This window comes from Mytilus trossulus, chromosome 8 (assembly GCF_036588685.1).
Source record: "Mytilus trossulus isolate FHL-02 chromosome 8, PNRI_Mtr1.1.1.hap1, whole genome shotgun sequence".
Classification (NCBI taxonomy): domain Eukaryota; kingdom Metazoa; phylum Mollusca; class Bivalvia; order Mytilida; family Mytilidae; genus Mytilus; species Mytilus trossulus.
Window position 1 is genome coordinate 18,857,105 of NC_086380.1, and position 24,426 is coordinate 18,881,530.

A 24,426-nucleotide genomic window follows, 5' to 3' on the forward strand; every position below is an offset into this window, starting at 1 on the left:
AAACCATAAATGTAAAGCAAGAAATAAAGAATGCTTTAATTGTAAAAAAGTAGGACATTTAGCAAGAGTTTGTTTCACTAAATCTTATAGAAATGTGGTAAAAACTAAAAGCTTTAAAAGTAGACAGAAACCACACAAGAAGAAGAGAGAAAATATTTATATAAATTTAATGGCTAATATTGAAGGAAACACTGTAAATGTTGATATATTAGGTATTAAAACAAAAGGATTGATTGACACAGGAGCTGCTGTATCCTGTATTTCAAGTTACTTATTCAATAAACTAGATAAAACTAAAATAAAAGTAAATTTGTCAAGTATAAACAATGTTTATGGTGTTGGCGGTGAAGGCATTTCTGTTAAAGGACAAGTAAAACTTCCACTTAAATTTGATAAAGAGCCAATTGTTTACCAGAATTTTTACATAATTGATAGAATTCAACACTCTTTAATAATTGGAAATGACTTTTTGGAATATAATAAAGCTAACATTAATTATCCCACTAAAACTTTAAACTTGTATGATGGAATTGCACAGATCGCACTTATAAGTACTAGACAAAATGAAGCTAAAACTCTTAAACAAATTGAGCTTCCAGCTAGGAAAATAAGCATTATTCCTGTTAAAATTCCTAAACAATATGTAGGGAAGCAAATAATACTTGAACCCAGCCAGTCTTTGCAAAATAAAAGCATTGTAGGTGCTGCTTGTCTTGTGTCGTCTTCAACCCAACAAGCAGTAATGCAAGTTATAAACCCAAATGAAGATAAAGTGGTGCTAAACAGAAATGAAATTGTTGCTTTTATATCAGAAATTCAACCTAACTCTATTCAAAATTGGTCTGATAAAACTGAAAAAGTTCATATAAATAACATTGAAAAGGGTCATAAAAAGCAAAAACAAAATTTAAACATTGATCTTTCTGAAGCAGACTTAACAAATGATCAAAAGGATAAATTAAGAAAATTTGTTGATAAAAATAGGAATGTGTTTGCAACAGATTTGTCTGAAATTGGCATGACAGATGTACACTTTCATGAAAGAGACACAGGGAATAACCCTCCTGTAAGTTTACCTCCACATAGAGCTGCACCCAATATTAGAACAGAGATTGAAAGACAAGTTGAAGAGATGTTGAAGTACAAAATTATTGAGCCTTCTAATTCTATTTGGCATAGCCCCGTTTGTCTGACTCGTAAGAAGGACAACAGTTGGCGATTTTGCGTTGATTATAGAAGGGTAAATGCTTTTACTTCCCCGATGCATGCTACGCTTGGAAACATGCATGATGTCTTTGATACTATGGGAGAAATGCAACCACAGATATTTAGTTCTATTGATTTATCTTCATCTTTTTGGCAGGTGCCTTTGCACCCAAATTCTAAACAAAAAGCAGCGTTTGTAACTCATTCTGGAATCTATGAATGGAATAGAATGCCGTATGGTCTACGTAATAGCAGTATAGCTTTTTCTCAGGTCATGTCACAAATATTAAGAGGATTGCACTGGAAGTATGTACTTGCATATATTGATGATATTTTGATTTTCAGTTAAACATTTGAAGAGCATCTGCTACATCTTGAAGAAGTTTTTGCTAGATTACGAAAAGCAAATTTTACTCTTAAGCCACAAAAATGTCACTTTGCTGTTACATTTTTTAAGAAAGTCAATTATCTAGGTCATATTATTTCAAAAGACGGTGTCAAGGTAGATGAATCTAAAATTACTATAGTGAAAAACTATCCGAGGCCTAAAAATCAGCACGAGGTCAGACAGTTTTTAGGTCTGTGTAATTACTATAGACGCTTTGTAAAGGACTATGCTAAAATCACAGTTCCCTTGAATAATCTTTTACAAAAAGACAAAGAATATGTTTGGACTGATAAATGTCAAATTTCGTTTGAAAATCTTAAACAAGCTTTGACAACTGCTCCTGTTTTGTCGTACCCAGATATGTCAAAACAATTTATTTTGACTTGCGATGCATCAGGCTCGGCCATTGGCTATATTCTAGGTCAGTTAGATGAAAATGGTAAAGAAAAAGTAATATCATACAGTGGTCGTGCTTTGAGAAATAATGAATTAAACTGGACTATTACCGAAAAAGAATGCTTAGCAGTTCTTGAAGGTATCACTAAAAACAAAGTTTATTTGTCTCATGCTAGATTCAAAGTGTATACTGATCATCAAGCTTTAGTTTGGTTACACAAATCAAAAGATACTAACTCACGTCTAGGTAGATGGGCTCTTGAATTGCAAAATTATGATTTTGAAATTATTTACAAAGAAGGTAAAAAGAATACAAATGCGGATGCTTTGTCAAGAATTCCATATAAAGAAATTGAAGATGAAATACACCCAAAGTTGTCTGTAAACAGTTTATTGGAAAATAAGATCAAAACTGAAATTAAGTTTGAATATGCAAATGAAAAGCCAATAATTGCAGCTATTGAAAATAATGAGGTTGATCTGAATGATGTATCAGATATTTCAAAATTACAAAGAGAATGTGATCAGTTGATCCCATTGATAAAATACCTTGAAACGGGCGAGTTGCCCGAAAATCAAAAAGAGGCTCGCAACATATGTTATGAACGAGACCACTATAGATTAAGTCAATCAGGTGAGTTAATTCATTTACATAGGTCAAGAACAAAAGGGATACCTAAAGCTGAAAGCATGATTGAACAATTGGTTTTACCGAAATGTCTAAGACAAGATGCTTTGTTAGCATATCATGACCACAATGGTCATACAGGCATCAAACGCACATACGCTGGTATACATCTTAAATATTATTGGTCAGGTATGTATCAAGAAGTTTATAATTATGTGACGTCATGTGATAAATGTCAAAGGTCAAAACAACCAACACACCATCGTCCGGCACCATTGCTTCCTCTTCCTATTGAAGACACTTTGTCTAGATGGCACATGGACATTCTTACATGTCTACCCAAAACAAAAGACGGATATCAACACTTATTGTTAGTAGTCGATAGTTTTTCTCGATGGCCCGAATGTTTCCCTCTTAAGACTCAAGAAGCTACCGAAATAGCTGAAGTATTATACAATGAGGTGTTTTCTCGATTTGGTGCGCCAAGAGCAATTGTATCTGACAGAGGAGCTAATTTTTGTAGTAAACTTATTCAGGCTCTATGTGAACTATTTGAAGTTCAAAGGTATCATACTAGTTCGTACCATCCGCAAACCAATTCAACATGTGAACGAATGAATCGAACGATCGCACAAACCTTACGAACATTAGTGGCGAAAGATCAGTCAAATTGGCACAAGTTAATCCCTAGTGTTATGATGGCTTTACGTATGTCCACAAATACTGAATCAACTGGTTATTCTCCATTTCAAATGTTGTTTGGTAAAGAAATGAACTTGCCATTTGATATTTCTGTTCAACCTAAAGATGGTATGAGTAAAACTGCTAAGAATCATCTCGAAACCCTTATTGATAGACTAAAAATTGTAAAAGATAATGCAGAAACGTCCGTAGAAAATTCACAAGAGAAAACTAAAAATAGGTATGATAAGAAAGCTGAAGCACCAAAATTTAGAGTTGGAGATTATGTCATGTTGCAATCTATGAAAGTACCAAAAGGTTTGTCACCCAAATTACACCCAAAGTGGGATGGTCCATTTTATGTTATTAATGTTGGACAAAACAATACATGTAAGTTAAGACGATGTTCAGATCACAAGTTAATTAAGTCTCGAATACATACAAATAGAATGAAACCATATATTGACCCAAGAGATCATAGGAATTTTCCTGATATTCAAAGAAATGTTGCTCAAAATAATAGAGAAAAAGTAGATGATATAGATGATGTTCAAAATGACAATATAGATAGAACACAAAATGATAATGCACAAATGCAACAAAATGATTCACAAATGCAACAAAATGATGAGACTAATGATGAAGATAATGACTTCATAGCAGAAAAATTACTTGCCAAAAAGCGTAGGCAAGGCAAAAACTATTATAAGGTCAAATGGGTAGGTTATAAAAAGACTACTTGGGAACCTGAAGAAAACATAGGCGAAGGTCTATTGGTTGAATTTTACACAAAGTTTACAAAATCAGGCACGAAGAGAAAAAGGCCAGCTAGTTTACTTGTAAAACAGACAAATCCATAAAGAAATATTGAATGTTATGAAACATATGTAGTGTTTAAATGACTTTATTTATAAGTCTTAATATCTGTTGGATTCAAACTACCGATAATGCAATTTAGCTTTCTTAAGTGACCAAGTAACATCGCAAACTATTAGTACTAATAATTTAGGCCACTGATATTGAATTAGGCCAAGTATGAACCATAAGAATTTTTACTGCTTTCTTAGTAGTATTTAGAATTAGTGCTCAGCTGTGTCATGACCAGCTACCGTGATTCATCTTGACTAGTTTGACTTCAAATTCAAAAATGCATATTTAGAAAACCTAGGTTGGTCGTATACTTTAGAACAATAAGCTGTTTTGTGGTAAACTTGCACTCCAAAGTACCGATAATATAAATATAAAAGAAATGAGAAAAGAAAATAATTAGCTTAAGAGAAATAAGGAGATATAATTGGTATTAGAATACTGAAAATAAAAAGAAGAAAAATAGCTAAAAATTACAAATAGTCGAGTTGCCACCTGCAAGACAGGGTAAGAGCTGATTTACGAAACCGATTATGACAAATAATTTTGTGTGCACTCGAATACGTATCAAATAACGTCATTGTATAGCAAAGAAAATACAAACTTGTAAAACAAAATTATAGAATGAGTGTGACAGTTATTTGTCCTAAAACATTAATGAATTTACAGTGTACTGTTAAACTTACTATAATTATATATATCTGAGTTTGCTCAAGCCTTTAGACGTAGCTGCACTCGCAACTATTATTTGAGTCAAATAGGCCAAAACTTGTAAAATGTCTGGAAACTTGTGTGTTGTTTTAATTGCGCGACCTTGTTACCTCTTAATACAACCAAAGTATATAGATATCTTGATATACGAATAAAACTGTATACAAAACATTGTTAATGAAAAAAAAAGTTGTTAGAATTTTTTAAAGTTCTGTGATGTACATAAATTGTTTTATTACTTAATATTTTTTTATTGTGTATGCATAAGCTAACTATTTCTATTGTCGTTTCATATTCCTGAGTATCCTGCATGGTGACTGGTCCGGGACTACAGCCCCGAAAATTAATCAGCTTAGAGAAAACTAGAAGCATTTGAAGGGAAATAAAGATACATAGTGACAGTAATATAACCTCAAATCTACATGACTCTATGAAAATTGACAGAAATAGAAAAAAACTGTGTAAAATAGTGTATATAGAACGATCAAATCAGAGGATTTATTCAAAACGGAGCAGACAGCCAGCACATCAAGATGACAAAATAACAAAAAAAACTTTGAATTATTATTGATATTATTGTTATCTCATATCAAACCACATATTGTTCTACTAAGTAATCATTATTAATTTTTAGGGACAAAAATTTTGAAACAAAGGGGTAATATAATGATGCAAAAATGCGTGATACTTAAAGATAAGATTTATAAATAAATTACAAGTAAAGCGTTGGTGAATAATTGAAGAATTGCACAGAAGTTAAAGAGAATATTTGTCATTTAATTGTAAAATTAAATGACAGAAAAATAAACGTAAATAAAATAAATTAAAGAAAGTTTAACTTGTTTATAGAACAATTTCCTAAAAATATAAATGTAAAGTGTTTAATCTTTTAAGCATATTTGATAACGTTGTCTCAAAAATGTCCCCCAGCTAATTGATAAATGTGTCAGCTTCGAAGGCATAAAGATAATTGTATATACTTTTAAAATTAATAGACTTGAACAATTAAGATTAAGTAATTCTGCCTTTAACCGACAAAATCCATTGTTTATTAAAAGAGATCAGAGAAAGCTATTGTAATGAGTAACACAATATTACGTGTCAAATTAAGTCCAGTCTGCTATATAAAGTCGTGCAAAACTATTTGGTTCACTAGACTGTGAACCAGAATAAAATGTAGTTAGCAGACTGGATTGTCTTTTAAAGGTCCCGTTGTCATGCCGAGTCCAAGCTAGTTCCCAAACAATGTAACATCTATGTGAGCAGTTCCCCGTAAAAAGAATCGATAAAACCATGAAAGAAAGACTACAACACGAATCACAAAGTCGGGACCAAGTTCCCGCATAATATATATCTTATCAAACAGAGTTGTGTTGTTGGATATCCTAAATTCATACATATGACTATGCAAAGATGATAAAGTCTAGTGCTCATGTATCTAATATATATACAGACAGAACAGATTGGTTACAGGGACTAAATCGTAATGGGGTCTGCGAAACACCGTGTCGCGCATACGATTGCTGTTGTCATTGTTAAAGTGTGATGTTGATTTGTCTCTTCCACGTAATTTAAAAGATTTTGGACATCAGTAAACTTCTGTCACATTGATTTAATTTTAACTTACCATTTGTCCTAATTTCAGCTTTTGAAATATCAGCATCAGATTTACTTGTATAGCTGTGATTGGAGTGACCATTCTGACCGTTTGAAAGAGGACTCTGCCCACATATTATTTCAAACTTTCTGAAAAATAATTTACAGTTTATATATATGTCCAAAAAGTTAAGATTGACTTTAAGATATTTTCTGGAGAGCCGTGGTGTAGAAGTAAGTGCATCGGACTACTAACCCAAAGGTTCCTGGTTCGATCCTCGCGCCGGGGAGAAATTTCAGGGACTGAATTTTCGACTCACCCTTGACACCATTTGCGAGTATGGTGTTGAGAAACGATGATAGTTCTTCGGAAGGGGGTGATAAGTGGATGACTCGGGTTAAGAAAGAGCCATTATATCTCTTGCACGTAAAGGACATGTACACCCTTGTAGATTTCGATAAAGAGCAGACTAAAGGCGCTACAAAATGTACAACAGATGCAGCATTTGGACCCGCAAAGTGGAAAGGGATTGATATAACTTGCATTAACTTGTTTTCCAATCCACTATAAATAAATATGTTTAAACTATGATATTTTCTTAGATTATAAGTAATTATCCTTAGTTTTTCGGCAAGGTATTTGCTTTAACTTTTTGGGGATTTTTTTCCCATGTCGAAATGATAACTTACTTTCCATCATTTTATTCAAGTGTTTCCATTATAAACCAGTTTCATAGTACAATTTCCTATTTTCGGATCATTATTTGTTCAATGCCATATTTCAATAGCATTACAACGATTTCTCCCTATTGTTGTTTACAGAAACCATTGGATAATCAAAACCTGATTGAAATCACTGATCTCCATCAATAAAAACTGTATAAAAAGTTATATTACTGCATAGTATTTTCACTTAAAGTTGAGGCGTTACTCTACCTTTTTTCAAAACAATACATTTATCATACCAGGAATAGATTACCTTAGCCGTATTTGGCACAACTTTTTGGAATTTTGGATCCTCAATGCTCTTCAAATTCATACTTGTTTGGCTTTATAAATATTTAATATGAGCATCACTGATGAGTCTAATGTAGACGAAACGCGCGTCTGGCGTACTAAATTATAATCCTGGTACCTTTGATTACTAATATCACAAATGATATGTACCATGTAATTTTAAAACATGTTGCGCAAAGGGAGCTTTGGAGAAAAAAGTTGTGCCGCAAAAAAAAACGCATTTTTGGTGCAAACGGATGACTCCCGACTTTTTAATCCGTATGCTTCTATATCTCTTCAATTCGTACATTTTTTTTTGTAGTTAAACCCTACTTGTCACGTCCTTTCTTAAGAATTAACAATCTTCGTGATTACCAGAACAAAATGATTACTTACTTATTCCTGTCGGCTTCCTCTAGTATTTTCTTGCTAGTCTCTTCATCTCTGCTCAACAAAGCAACTTCAATGAAAATGAACATGGATGTACAGTTACATACTTTTTCGAAGCAGTCACACAAACTACCAAACATCCGGAAGTTCTCAAAGATATATATATATATCTAACATTGTTGGGTTGATGTTTAGACGAGTTATATATTATATAATATATACAGTTTAAGATATCTGACTGTTTGGAACAAGATTATACGGCCATTGTGTTGTTAAAAATACACTGTCAGTCTAAATTAAATATGATTGAATAATGATAGATATGCTTTTGGGTGTTTTATAGATATGTGCCACTCATCTTGAACTTGTATATTTTATCTCATTCATTTACAGAAAAAAAAACACACAAAAGGACTTATTTTCGATTGAATGTTTGCAACAACTTTATTTACCTACTCAAAATTACTGTCTCCAAAAAAAAAATCTGTTTTTATGTTTCATAAAAAAGAAGATGTGACATGAATGCCAATGAGACACTGTCCACAAGAGACCAAAATGACACAGACATTAACAACTACAGGTCACCGTACGGCATTCAACAATGTGCAAAGCCCATACCGCATAATCAGCGGTAAAAGGCCCCGATAAGACAATATCTGATGTTTTAAAAAAAATAGGCAATAAAGCTATTTAACAAAAATAGAAAAAGAAAGACAAAAAAGAAAATCTGTTTTACATGTGTGTTTCAATGTGTGTTGGTCTACACTATACATACACCACAATACAGATAAAATACACTACTAATATGTAATGAGTCTGCCTGCTTTTTCTATATTCTACATGCGAATTGTTAATATAATTGTATACTTACGAAGAAAATCAGCTGGGTTGAAATGTATTGCACATGTCATTCCAATTCTCTCAAAGTAATTTAATGCGTCTGACGCTATTCCGAAATAAGCTACCTAAATGATCACAAATAAACATAATCATAAAAGCCATAACCACAAAAACGAGTTTATAGTTTACCAGTAGCGGTACTCATCCAGTTGTGGTAAAATTAGACAATAATTGAGCACACTGTAAGTGTTTTGACAGAAGATCCAACACAAAGGACAAAATTGACGAGAGAGTGCAACAAAATTAGAGATAAGGTATCCGACAACATATTTTTCAAAGACATTTAGATCTAAAATACTATAACGTGTGATAAATGTACAAACATGAGGTTAATATTTTAATGATACTAAAACAAACGAATGGTACGGGTTACGACAGCTGGGTTGTTTACTTTTTTTGTTTTTTGCATTATTTATCTGATCAATTATATTACTGAGCTTTGTCGTTCCCACAATGGTCTCTATAATTTGAAAAAAATGCACATTTTTTTGTGGCGCATTTCTCCACAATCTGTATTACATCGATAAAGAAATCCCCTTCTTAGTTTTGTGACGATGAATCGATATTTACACCCATATGAAATTGACCATAACATTTACTTTCGTACAAATTTTTGTTTGAGACTGAATTACAATCAAAACTTACTTTACCGTCCATCAACAACAGCAGCTTAGAAAACAAATGATAAACTTGACTAGATGGTTGATGGATTGTGGCTATAATGGTTTTGTTGTACTGAGTGGCATAGTCCTTAAGTTGAGTCATTAGATTATGTGCTGTAGTAGAGTCCAGTCCGGATGTAGGCTCCTATAAATTAACAAATAGTTGTGAAAAAGAACTCTATACGGTTCAACGGATCACATCATTGATTTATAATCTGGGCCGATTCATGAAATGTATTAAAGGTTACACCATTGGTGTAGAGACTGGGCTGATGCATGAAATGTATTAAAGGATCACTTTTATGTACTAATGTATAAACTGGGCGATCAATGAAGTGTAAACGATTACATCATGAATATGTAAACGGTAGATTCAATCACTTTTGGTCTGTCATGCTTGTCTTTCGTTTGTTGTTTTAGACATAACTAAGGTAGCTGGATCTCTATTATGACTTGCTTTACATTTTGTTGTGCCGTGGACTTTTATAAATTTCGACATGGTATGTCCATTGTTGATGACACAAAGTGGTTAACACTCTCCTTTGTATTTGGTCTCTGGTGGATAATGGTCTCATTGTTAGTCATATTACATTATTTCAATTGACTATTTCAATATATCTAACGAATCGAATTGTATTATTGCGACTGACTGGGTTCATCTATATATAAAAAAAGATATGGTATGATTGCCAATGAACAACTCTCCACACGAGACCAAATGACATAGAAATTAACAACTATAGGTCACCGTACGGCTTTCAACAATGAGCAAAGCCAATACCGCATAGTCAGCTATAAAAGGCACTGAAATGACAAAGTGAAACAATTCATTATGGCTAGTACATCACCCTTACATCAATCAACATAATATCAGGGTCTGTCAGGAATTCACATGCTATATTGGCTCTTTTCTTTTCACCACCGGACAGTCCACGGACAAAAAAGTCACCAATAACTGTAAAGATATGCATTGTTTATAAGAATTGATATGATTAAGTCAAAATAATATTATTATTTGATGCTTTATTAACATCGCAGAATGTTGACAGTATGATAGAAATGAAAAAAAAATATCAATACACTTAAACAACTCTCTGGTAAGTAAAAATGTAATCTTCGCTAGCCAACGCTGGATCGTAACCATTGGCTATAGAGAAGATGGTAAGTCTGCAAGTGGCCTGCCGCAAGACCACATGTATATGCCCCTATCCATCATATCACCAGTTTCCAGTGGTATGAAAACGTACCGCTCTTTATTCTGTTTGACCTAATTTGCAAAATGTGTAATGCATTCATTGCTATTTTTTGCATAATAAACGGGCATGAAATAATTGCAACTGCTGGTTAAACAAGTAAAACGAAACCGATAAATGTTATGCTATGCAGGATACAATACGAGACTGGATCGTAACCCTTAGTTAGCAAAGATGCAGTTTCTCGGACATTTAAAAGTCAAATAGTTCTTTTATGCCAGGTTATCATACTGTATGGTTTTGTTTTAAAGAGCTTCTCTTTGATGAGCAATTCTACAAATGATTCCACACAAAACATAATAATAATATCATTGATTTATTCAAAATGTTTTATTCTTAAGTTATAGTGACAGGTACATGTCAAGTCATCTACAAATGAACCTATCATTCAGTGGTTGTCAGGAGCCTGTAATTCAGTGCATGGTTGTCGTTTGTTTATTATGTTACATAAAAATATTTGTTAATCGATTATTTTTTATACATAAATTCGGCAGTTAGTTTTTCTCGTTTGAAATTGTTTTACATTGCCATTTCGGGGCCGTTTATAGCTTATTATGCGGTATGGGCTTTTCACATTGTTGAAGACCTTCCGGTGACCTATAGTTGTTAATTTCTGTGTTTTTGGTATTTTGGTATCATGGGGAGAGTTGTCTCATTTGCAATCATACCACATCTTCTTTTTTATAAATAGTTCTTATAGGTGTAATACTACCATTGATTTCCCCTATTAGTCTTTGTTAAATTTGCACTTTTCAAAAAATTGTGCAGAATTTATCTTTGTTTCAAATAAAGAAATACTTGGCATGAGTAAAGTTTTATCCTGTCCAGTTCTATATAGAAAACGTTTCACATAACATTTCATTGCATATAAGAAAATAACCATCATTGGAAGTTAACCAATCAAATGTCTCCCCTTATTCTATCTGTGTACAAGGTTTAGTCACCATGTAACCTCAAGATTACAAAATTTTCTATAGAAATCACAAATAAAAAATAATGGTGTTTTGAAATACCCAAGACATATGTTTATGACACAGAAATAGTTTTACTGCAATAAAATGTAGGATTAATTACCTACAACGGTCAAATTCAAGGGAATATTTTTTTAGACCTACTTTCGTATGCAACCGTACGTGACGTACCATGATTTGGTGGTATTACACCTAAAAAGCTCCGTTCTCATACTTTATAGTTTTGTTTTAAAGAGTTTCTTTTTGGAGAGCAAATCTGTGAATGATTCCACATAAAACATAATAATGATTTCATTTTTTGCCAATATTAGTTTTCAATATTCACCTGTGTGAAGACATTTCTTCAGATCCAAAGCCTTTACTATATCATCTATCCGGGTTTGCTTGTCCTTCACCGACACTGATTCAGCAATACGAATCATTGCAGTGAACTAACAAAAGTAATCAGATTAATAAGTTTAATATATATAAAACAAGAATGTGTCCATAGTACACGGATGCCCAACTCGCACTACCATTTTCTATGTTTAGCGGACCGTAAAATTTGGTAAAAACTCTAATTTGGCATGAAAATTAGAAAGGTCATATCATATGGAACATGTGTACTAAGTTTCAAATTGATTGAACTTTAACTTCATCAAAAACTACCTTGACCAAAAACTTTAACCTGAAGAGCGGACAGACGGACGAACAAACGGACACACAGACCAGAAAACATAATGCCCCTCTACTATCGTAGAATGGCATAAAAAAATAGTGCACGTACAGTTTTCATAATATAGGAAACTGCGAGCAAAAGGTAAATCAGTGTATTTTGGTTTCTCTTAATTGCTTTCGGTGTGGTATTGTGGAGTTTTCTGTAATTATTGTTGCTTAAAAGAGGGACGAAAGATACCAAAGGGACAGTCAAACTCATAAATCTACAACAAACTGACAACGCCATGGCTAAAAATGAAAAAGACAAAAAGACAAACAATATTACACATGACACAACATAGAAAACTAAAGAATAAACAACACGAACCCCACCAACAACTAGGGGTGATCCAAGGTGCTCCGGAAGGGTAACGTTGCTTAACGTTCTTTTCTGTATCTTTGAGTATTCAGCCGATCGCTATTGATAAGTGAACGATTTCCGTCTTCCATTATACAAACATGTTTAATGGTATAATTGTTTTGCTTATTATTGAGGGTTGTTCTGTGACATGAAATATGTTTTAAATCATCGTCCCTTGGGCACTTGTGAAATAAGTAGTAATCTCATCGATAAGCATTATTCTCCTCCCATTTATATTAACCAAACAGCCTTTCTCAATCTGAAGAAGCATTCAATAAACAATAGTTGTGTCTGTTTTGGTTCGTTGTTGAAAAAAAACCTCAAGACAAATCAGAGTCTGAAAACTTGACGCTTACTAGTTTCCAGAAAACAATTAAGATTGCAAAGCATGAACTCTACGAACTCTACAAGCAACCACAGGTGAACTCTGGTGGTTTTGAATATTTTTTTTCAGCAATTATTCTTATATTAGAAAATAACAAGTATGTATTAAATTCAAAGCGCTTTTCTGGATATCCCTTGATCCGTTTATATAATAGTTTAGACTTACATATAATGTTTCATACAGAGTTAAACTAGGCATGAACACATCGTCTTGCAACACGTAGCCAAGTCGACGTCTAAGATGTTTATTGAAATATTGTCCATTCATAGTTATTTCCCCTGACGTTGACTGAACTCGTCCAGCTATTGTGTTCAGAAGCGTTGTTTTCCCAGAACCTAAATAAAAACATTTCATTTGGATTTTCCGGATTACTTTTGTACAATACCGGGCATATATTTATTATATTCATGTAATGTGTATGTATTTACAAACATTTATGTTAATAGATATAGGAAGATGGGGTGTGAGTGTCAATGAGACAACTGATCCCCATCCAAATAACAAAACAATCCATTACAGGTCAAAGTACGGTCTTCAACACGGAGTCTTGATTTACATCGAACTTCAAGCTATGAAGAGTCCCAAAAATGACTAGTGTAAAACTTTTCAAACGGGAAAACCAACGGTCTAATCTATATAAAAAAGAATTGACATGATTAAGTAATTATAGATTATTACATGGCATTTTTCATATGGCCCTGGTATCAGCCCTAGACTCCCATATCAAGCCAGAGGGCTTTAGCCCGAGGGCTTGATATGGGTCGTGGGCTGATACCAGGGACCATATGAAAAATGACCTGTAATAATCTATTTATCACATATTTTTTAGGAAGAGAAAACAAATAGCTAACACCAAATTATGTTTGATATTTCATCAAAAATCAAAAAGATATTTAACGAAAATAAAAGTAAAAATGTATCACTGTGAGTTAAAATAAAAGTTCGTATCACACTGAGACTACTATATATATAGCACACATATTGTAGTCTCAGTATCACGGTAGGCCGGATAGCCAGAAATTAGTAGTGGTTTTGCTAATTAATATTCATAGTATGTAAATGAGAATTGTACCACGTGATAGTAGTTTAAATAGGCTTGACATAATTAAAATCATTAAAACACGGATATTATAAGTTGCCCGTCACAGAGTCCTTATTTACAATCACTTTGATATTTCCGTAAAGTTGTCAGGCGGTCAAAATCAAAACAATGAACGCGAATTTAGTGAATTTTTCGTGCTTTCGTGAGTTTATTCTTCTTGAAATAGTGACATTTTTATTTTACGTGGGAACCTAAAGTTCAACGACTACACATACAAGGTTTGGACTTGCTTATTCTTTGGAAATTGAAGTTTCAAATTTCACCCCGGCAACCTGTTTTTGTAAAGACCTTGTAAGCCAATTTTCAACACGAAGTTTGCAAATTTGACGTTTCAGCCATTTTAGCCTGAATTGTACACTGCAATGTTAAAGGCCTCTCGCTTCGATTTTTAAAATAGCTCAGGAACCTGTAGTTTTGCAACAACAGTCATTATGTTTCATTTAAATTGTGTATATTGTTGTGCATATTCATTTTCTGCCCCGGCAACCTGTCTATCACTTAAATTTAAATTAAAACAGACATTTTTTCAAAATTCCCTATCATTTTAATGTCATATCCGTGACCCGTATACGATTTCTTTAGTATAATATTCAAATAAGCAAAGTGGCGTTGATTTCTGGATATACGGTAAACAACGTTTTGTGAACAGTTTCAGAAATAATTAACAATAAATATCTTAATTCTAAGAATTGCAAATAGTAAACGAATTTTAAGTGTTACATTACAAATGTTAAAAAATGCTTAAGAAGAATCTAGCTATATCGCTACTCATTCCAGTGTGGCGTCATATATTTTATAAATTCTTTATGACGTCAAAATCATTTTACGGGAACTTTTGTGATTTTCACTGTTGATTTCTACTTTTTTCTTCTACAGCAGATTCGTTACTTTCTAAATTTCTTTTCATTGTGTTCAACTTGTTTACAAATAGTCTTTGATTAACAGTTTACCGGAAGTTAAACTCGGGGGCTTGATATGAATTTCGAGGGCTGATATCGATATCGGCCCTGAGGGCTGATAACCAACCTTGACTTCCGGCTATTATAAGCCATGCAAAAACGTACATATCAGTACAAAATATGTGATAAAGCAATTTTATTATGAGGTTTTGTGTTATCTACGCTGAGTAATGTAGAAATGAAAAACAAACATCAATTACATTAAAACAACCATCTGGTGAATCTGCAAGTGGTTTGCTGCAAGAAGAATCATATTATAACCTTTACATTGTGGAAATTGTTTATTTTTTGCAGTGCGAAAGCATTAACACATGAATTAAGATGGTACCCAACACTTTTACTAAATTTAATTTGGCTCGTTTAATTTTCATAAAATTTTGACAATGTAATTACTTTGACCCTTTAACAAAAATATAAAAATTTCAAAAATGTTGAACCAACCGTTTTGTCAGAAAAATTACACTGGTTATATAGCAGTTTGACAAACACCAATTTTGATCATTGCGAAGCTTAACATTCCCTTTACAACACAATGTAATTAAAACATTTAGCTATCTTTACAGAGTTATCTCCCTGTAGTGTTGGGTACCACCTTAAGATGTTGGATAGACATTGATGGGGCAGGTACTCTACAACACAAATGAAAAAAATACATCTAGAGGTCAACAGTTTTTCACGACATGAAATCCTGAAAGCTTCAAATCGTTTCGAGAATAGGGAAATGTGTTTGAATTACAAAGAAACAATGCGAAAATTAATTTGCGATAATACACAAGAGGTGGTTAGCATATTATGGGAAGGAGATAAAAAAAGAACATTTGCATGAAAGAAAATATGAGTAATACATGGCATTGATATAATTTGTCTGCATATTAATCGCAGAGATTTTTTTTAATAAACTGATTGCAAGTTTTCGAAATATGGTATCAAATCGAGTTTGAAAATTCGTGGTTCAAAATAGAATATGTAATGTATAAATATTAGAAGATGTGGTATGATAGTCTAAATAATTATGACGTCTTGTCAGGCTATTTTAAAAAAAGAAAAAATGTAATAGCCTTTCAAGATGTCATAATTATTTGGACTAGTGGTTATGAGTGCCAATGAGACAACTCTCCATCCAAGTCACAATTTATAAAAGTAAACCATTATCGGTCAATGTACGGTCTTCAACACGGAGTCTTGGTTCATATAAAAAAAAAATTGTAAGGGTTCCACGGAACCCAGTGTCTCGCCTACTTTTGCTGTAACTCCCAGGCTCAACAAAAATGAGGAAAACAATCAATAAAAATATTCCTCTTGATACTATCTTTTGATTGTAAGAAGCTTCTGTCCAAGTTTGGTAAAAATTTCAGGATAGTTTGTGAATCGAATAAACATTTTGAAAAACTTTTACTGCAGACTGTATGTAATGTTAACTGGAAGAAAAGTCCATTTATAAGTAAAATACAGATACACAGGTACCAAATATTAACAAAATTTTCTTTTCTAGATACTAGCTTTTGATCATAAACAAGCTTTTGTCCAAGTTTGGTACAAATTTAAAATAGTATAAGAAAGTTATTAAATTTTAAAAAAAATTAACCACAGAGTGAATGTGTTGTTTCCTGGTAGAAAACCTAAGTCCATTTAAAAGTATAATATGGAAAATATGGATTAAAGTTTTTACAAAATTTACTTCTGGATACTATCTTATGATCATAAACAAGCTTCTGTCCAAGTTTGGTACAAAACTAGGATAGTCGAAGAAAGTTATTAAAATTTTAAAAACTTGAACCACAGAGTGAATGTAATGTTTCCCCGTAGAAAAGCTAAGTCCATTTATAAGTAAAAAACAGAAAAAATGGAATTTTATTTTTGCAAAATTTTCTTCTGGATACTATCTTATGATCATAAACAAACTTCTGTCCAAGTTTGGTAGAAATCCAGTATAGTTTAAGAAAGATATTCAAATTTTAAAAACTTTAACCACAGAGTGAATGTAATGTTTCCCCGCAGAAAAACTAAGTCCATTTAAAAATAAAATACAAAAAAAATTGAATTTTATTTTTACAAAATTTACTTCTGGATATTATCTTATGATCATAAACAAGCTTCTGTCCAAGTTTGGTAAAAATCCAGTATAGTTTAAGAAAGTTATTAAATTTTCAAAAACTTTAACCACAGAGTGAATATTTGTGGACGCCGCCGACGACGACGCCGACGACGACGGAATGTAGGATCGCTTAGTCTCGCTTTTTCGACTAAAGTCGAAGGCTCGACAAAAATCAAGCTATAAAGAAACCCAGAAATGACTAGCTATGCATGATTGAATGATTAAACGATAGTTTACCTGTAGGACCCATAATGGCAAGAAGGTCTCCACTTTGTGCCCCTGTATTAACTCCATAGAGAATGTGCTTTGTCTTCACAGAAACAACCAGGTTCCGAACGACTAGCTGTGATGAGGATGCTTTCTTCTTCATTTCTCTACCAATCAAATAGCAAAGAGGAACGTTAAATAAAGTCACTTCTTGTTTCCTTGGAAACTATAATCAGAATGTTTTATGGATTTATCATGAGTTTACCATTTAATCTTCTCTGTACAGTAAAAATAAAACTGCCCCAACCTGTCTAAAAAAAAATTTAACATAAATCATACATAAAAAATAAAATTTAGGGTAGTCCAAATAATTATGACGTCTTCAAAGGCGTTTTTTTTTAATTTGTGTGACGCCTTCACAGAAAACAAAGGAAAATGCCCAACATGTCATAATTTATATTTCTGCCTAAGTTGAAGGAAATGTCACGTGCCCGAGATATTTTGCATCAATGTTATATTCAAAAAAAAGTTTTAACTTTAATTTTGTATACCAAACCAGTACAAATCATATAGCACACATTTTGATTAAGGGTTAAATTCTTGTGTAATGTACCAAAATGAGATTTTAGGGTAAACGCACACACTGGGTTAAAACGTGACGTGACCACGGGCACTTGAAGATACACTGTCAACGTACATATTGACGTACTTTCAACGTATTTTACCACCGGGTGTTAAACTAACTACAATCACGCACTTAATCTTGTAAATCAGATATCCGAAGAATCAAGGTATAATTGCAAATTTAATCATTTGGATTGTACCCCGAGAGAAAAACGTGTTTTGTTAATTTGTACATATCAAGTTATTTATTCATGTACTTTTGGGGTAAATAAAAATTAGGCTTTTCAGTGCCTTATTATGAAACAGCAAATTAAATATTAAATAGTTTTATAATTTAACAAAGCATGCAGTCTTGCATCCACAAGTATATATAGATTCGTTTATTATATATTTTTTGTTATATATATTTGAAAATTGTAAGTACTACTATTATAACAAGAAATCCGGGCGTATATTATAACAAGAAATTGATTGATATTCCTGTACTGTAATTTGGTCTGCTTGATGTTCTTTGCCCTCAGCCTCTCGACACACGAACTACAATGTACATGTGTGAGAGCTGATGTTGGGATCTTTACATGTTGTGGGGAAAACTAGCTGTGACAATGCCTATGATGGTGCATGGCATTGCTGCCGATATAGAGACAGCCCTGGATCAACTGACACCTAGAATTTCAAGATACTCGCTATTAATATAATAGCGGCTTAATAGTTTATATACTAAGGTTTGAATGTCCTAGTAACCCTTAACTGACTGTAACAAACAAAAGAATTTATGGTTTATGAGTTATCGACAAAATGTATATACACAAATAAAGTTGCTGACGTAGGTTGACCGTTGTCCGAACATTTAAGATGTTTTATCAAACTTTGCTAGACATATTAATCGAAGGTCCATTTGGCCACAGGTGAAATTTTATTGTACAGATACGTTTTAGTTTACGAGAGTACCTATTTGAAATATCCTACGCTTTAATAATGTATAGAACAGTTAAACAATAATTTCATATAGAATAGTTTACAGAGTAGAACTTATATACATTAACTTATAAACTTTATTAAAAAAATAAACTGCATTTTTCTAATACAATACTACTTACGGAAAAAAAGCTACCATAATTCCTAGTTAGAAAATATTTTTTATGTTGACTTTTTTGTACTCAGGAAATGGTGCTATGACATGATCATTTTTAAAACACGTGTCGACCGATGAAATACTGACCGACATGTACTTTTGAGTATGATATATGTTTTTTGTCATGTTATAAGGATGCACATGGTATTGAAATCTTAATTAAACATTGTGTTGACCTATATTAAATTGACCTGCAAGTTGTATATTTGAATATGATTTGTACTAATGGTCATATTATGCTATGTTTTATGATATAATGGTATTTATAAATAGAAGATGTGGTATTATTGCCAATGAGACAACTATCCACAAAAGACCAAAATGACACAGATATTAACAACTATAGGTCACCGTACGTCCTTCAACAATGAGCAAAGCCCATACCGCATAGTCAGCTATAAAAGGCCCCGATAAGACAATGTAAAACAATTCAAACGAGAAAACAAACGGCCTTATTTATGTAAAAAAAATGAACGAAAAACAAATATGTAACACATAAACAAACGACCACTGTATTAAACTTGTATGCATATGATATTAAAACCATGTATATGTCTTAGATCCTGTTAACACCAAAAGTTAGTAAAAATTGAGTTAAATTTGTCTTTACCTTAAATGTGTTCTCATCTGTTAATTGTTTTTTGTTGTTGTTTTTTTTTACATTATTTGAACATAAAAAAAAATTGGCACACGAGTAAACTAGAAGTACATGCATATTCAAATTACTTTATATAGTCAACAAATAGCCATGTTTATCCATCTGTTTCCTATTAAGTAAGAGAGTTCTGACGACACAAAAGTATAAATACCAAAAGTAAATCTGGGTTAGGGACGACATCAAACATTCAATGAAGGGTAAAAAAAATAATTCAAATAGTTTTTTCACTGACCTATGTAAGCTTATTTTGGGTCATTCTATGCTGTAGAAATAATATGTAAGTCGTGGCCACGAGTTACTTATTCGTCGCCACGATTTACTTATGCGTGGCAATGACTTACTTGTCCGTGGCCACGACATACTTGTCCGTGACCACGACTTACTTATTGTGGCTCCATGAAATCAAATTCAGATATGTGTATAGAGATTTATATATGCGAGTATTGGTAGTAATGGCTATATTGTGTGTGTGTTCGGGGGGGGGGGGGGGGGGTATAAGGGGTTAAAATCATCGTTTCTAGAATTCTATATCTGAAATATTTATCACTGGTCATTAGGCAACCAAAAAAACAATCAATAAAATTGAGAAAGGAAATGGTGAATATGTCAAAGCGACAACCACCCGACCATAGAGCAAACAACAGCCGAAGGTAACCAATGGGTCTTCAATGTAGCGAGAATTCCCGCACCCGTAGGTGTCCTTCAGCTTGCCCCTAAAATATGCATAATAGTACAGTGATAATGGACGTCATACTAAACTCCGAATTATACACAAGAAACTAAAATTTAAAATCATACAAGACTAACAAAGGCCAGAGGCTCCTGACTTGGGACAGGCGCAAAATTGCGGCTGGGTTAAACATGTTTATGAGATCTCAACCCTCCGCCTATACCTCTAGCCAATGTAGAAAAGTAAAAGAATAACAATACGCACAATAGCAATGTATTCTTCATATTTCCTCTTTTCTTTATTATGTTATCTATAGGTTTGGTCCCGCTCTACTCCTCATCTATTTTTTTGCACATTATTCTCTCTTTGTAAACCCTATTCATGTCAGGAAAAATGGTGATTCATGCATAGCATGATATAAGTCGTGGCGGGGGGGGGGGGGGGGGGGATGGCGGCTATGTTGGGGCGGGGGGGGGGGGGGATGGCGGCTATGTTGGGTTTTTTTTTTAAAAAGTTTGTTTCCTGTTTTAGGAGAAAAAAATAATTTGTATTTGATTCTGAGAAACAAAAATGTTTGTTTAACCCTCATCATATTCGCTAGCCAAGTCTCCACTCTCGCTCTCTTCACGATCGTAACCCTTGGCTAGCGAAGATGCACCCTCAGCTGCCACTATATGTAATGCTAAAATTGAAAGAAAAAAACATAGCCCCCCCCCCCCCCCCAGAAAATCAAATGCCTTGCATATTTTTTCTCTAGAGCATAGAATGACCCAAATAAACTTTCATGGTAATTGTACTTTTAACACTGCTATTTGATGCAACGTTTTGTCACCTTAAGGTATCCTCGTGCTCGTTTTTTTTTATCTCTTTCTTTCTTTCAGAGGCGTTCTGTTTGCTTCCGATTACACATTTCTAATAAAACAAACAACTAAATATCCGATTTATTCTTGCATCAAGCTTAAAATGCAAAATATATGATACCATGCTTTCTTGGCACATCTGCTTATTAGCTTGTTATAGAAATGTATATATTATATATAGTTCACATTCAAACTTTGTTGAACTTTATTTAACTCAAGACCATGTTAAGGTTCTTTCTTCGGTTACAGAAAACTATCAAAGTAATGTTTGCAATTTCCTTTAATAAATTTAATAAGAATATGTACTATCCAAATTAAAGTTTGATATAAATATAATTTTTACCAATTTAGTTTGGTCATATTTCGTTTGAATCATCACTTTAGTTGGGGTTTTTTTTGTGTTTTTTTGTGGGTTTTTATTTTCGTTTGTCTTTTTATATTATACAGATTCATTAGTTTATATTGTACATTTATTTGTTCAAGAATACGATGGATACACTAGAATTGTTTATATTGATCATTTAAAATTGCATGGTTCTTGTGTGAAAACGAAGAAAAACTTGAATGCCATTAATTATCTGAGTGAGTAGAACTAATATTATTTGTATAAATAATAGACACACAATGAAAACTCAATATTGCTTATGTGTTCTGTATACTAATAGTCTTCATAAAGCTTTAGAACCAGGACCTTCCAGATAGTACCGAAATCAATGTGTACTTAATTGGACGACCCTTACAGGGACCAACAGTGTAGCAGCATGTCAACCGACCAGATGTCATTCAAGAACGTACTTTGCTGATGTTAGTTCAATCTTCCTGTTAAAACACATGTCAATGTGTGGTAAACATTTGGCCTTACAGGTATCAACAGTCTGACAGTATTCAGTGGCGGTTCCAAACTTTTCCTAAGGGGGGCCCGCTGACTAACCTAAGGGGGGCTCTCCAGTCATGCTTCAGTGATTCCCTATATAATCAACCAAATCCCCCCCTTTTTGGTCCGCCTATGGTATTGCCACAAATGTGTAGTACACATATTTATAATTTATCAATTGTGAATGTAGAATTATGGTGTTGATGTCTTCAATTCTGTTCAAAGCTAAAAATGTTTAGGTTATTACATACATGTTCTTCTTTCGTATTGTAGTTCAAACATGAACAAATGTACATCATGTTTATCTTGTCTTACGCCTTCGTGGCCTTTAATACCACTATTCTACACTAATCACTATTGGCAAATACCACGGCAGATGGAAAATACCATGTCTAAAAATAACATGACTAGCTTTTGAAGACTTCTAGACTTTTCGTTGAAACGAATATCATACTAACAGGCCTAGGAACAAATAGTGTACAGTCTTTATTCTGTGAGGACTATTCCACAAGCTTCTTCCCTCAATTACAACTAACTTTGGATAAATGTTATGAAGAAATATATATTTCATGACAAGGGATCATACAATCACCATGTTGGGAACAACCCCTGAAATGATTGATAACGCCTGTAAGTAATGACCACCCCTTTTATGAGGGGTAAATTTGAAGTATTATTTTAAACAAACTTTAATAACAAAAGAGCACATATTCCAATCATTTGCCAAAACGTTTCCCATAACAATGTGACCATCTCACATGATATAAAAATAAAACAGTTTCCAAAACACCAAAATAATCCCTTGAATGAGGAACTGTCCCTGAAACAAGGGATTATTTTGGTGTTTTGTTTATCCTTCATTTAGGCTGTTGTTTCCAATCAGAATATGAAACGATAAAGTGGATACACACGGGTGTGGTCATCCATGAAAGAGTGACCACTGATCAAAGGTCAATATGAACTGTATACGTCAATAGTATGTATATCTGGATACCATATAAGGAAAATTAAAGGTGACATTTAATATAAACTTCTAAATGTGGTGTTACAAACAAAACTAAAACAGATAAATACATGTAGCAAGTTAACGTTCAGATATCCGATGTACTGAAATTTAACATACCTTTGTTGCTTTTCAATGTGCGATGTCATTTAAATGTCCGTTTCATGATTCAATTAGCATACAATGATATATACAATAAGAAACATGGTTCAATAGATTTGTCCCACACGACTGACTTTAGCTGATCGTATGTTTACAATTATATTCAAATTGAAATTAAACCTGGATTACCACAGTGTTATAATTATTCATTGGTGTTAAATTACCCCTTTCGTACTTGCATGTTAGATAATCCCTTTTGTACTTAAAATTGAGAATGGGAATGGGGAATGTATCAAAGAGACAACAACCCAACCATAGAAAAAGTTACAGGTTAAGGTTCACGTCTAAATGGTCGTATTTTCACCTCAAAATTTACTCTGAGTACAGACAAACCTGCGCATCTGTAAAAAAAATTCAGTCATAGCATGCCCTAGATAAAATAATTTTAAGTATGTTTTATGTTTTAGAAAGATAAAAACTTACTAGGAAGAAGCGAATCGATCAAAACGGTTTTTATACGAAATAGCGATATTGTCTTACATCAACATTAAGGCAGCACCCATTTGATTTTCGGGGGGGGGGGGGGGGGGGGGTGGGGGGGGGCTCTATGGGTTTTTTTTGGAAAAAAAATGTTTGTGTGGTACCAGTTTTTGGAGAGAAAAATAATTTGATTTTGATTCTGATAAAAAAAAATGTTTGTTTCACCCTCAGCTGCCACTATATGTAATGTAAAAATTGAGAAAAAAAAAAACAGCCCCCCCCCCTTTCAGAAAAACAAATGGTTGCTGCCTAAATGAAACCTAAATACACGATTTAATATTTGTAGATGTACATATTCAATAATTATCATGAATGCAGATGCCCCGAAATTAGAAGATACATGTACCAGTGAGCAGCCTCAATCTATATATTAAACAACTCCAGATACCACGAATGAAAAATCTTGTGAAACAGAAGATGTAGTTACTATATTAACATAGAAAAAAATATAGAGAAGAAAAACAGTTCTTGTTCGATACCAAAGACTTTTCCCATTCGCATTACGACATC

General features: G+C 33.1%; 1 protein-coding gene across 3 annotated transcripts in view; it reads right to left on the minus strand.

Annotated features, from left to right (window-relative positions):
- LOC134680660 (uncharacterized) overlaps nucleotides 1-23,560 on the minus strand; it is a 33,498-nt gene extending 9,938 nt beyond the window's left edge. The window contains exons 1-9 of one of the 3 annotated variants that reach the window (XM_063539791.1): nucleotides 23,395-23,560; nucleotides 17,481-17,617; nucleotides 13,253-13,422; nucleotides 11,971-12,076; nucleotides 10,276-10,376; nucleotides 9,405-9,566; nucleotides 8,731-8,824; nucleotides 7,866-7,929; nucleotides 6,505-6,623 (exon numbers count right to left, since the gene is read on the minus strand). In XM_063539791.1, the coding sequence (XP_063395861.1) occupies nucleotides 6,505-6,623; nucleotides 7,866-7,929; nucleotides 8,731-8,824; nucleotides 9,405-9,566; nucleotides 10,276-10,376; nucleotides 11,971-12,076; nucleotides 13,253-13,422; nucleotides 17,481-17,617; nucleotides 23,395-23,423 (982 nt within the window). In that variant the 5' untranslated portion in view covers nucleotides 23,424-23,560. Of the gene's footprint in view, nucleotides 1-6,504; nucleotides 6,624-7,865; nucleotides 7,930-8,730; nucleotides 8,825-9,404; nucleotides 9,567-10,275; nucleotides 10,377-11,970; nucleotides 12,077-13,252; nucleotides 13,423-17,480; nucleotides 17,762-23,394 lie in introns of all 3 variants that reach the window. The other 2 variants (XM_063539793.1, XM_063539792.1) reach the window with 2 other exon arrangements.
- Nucleotides 23,561-24,426: the final 866 nt, after the last annotated feature.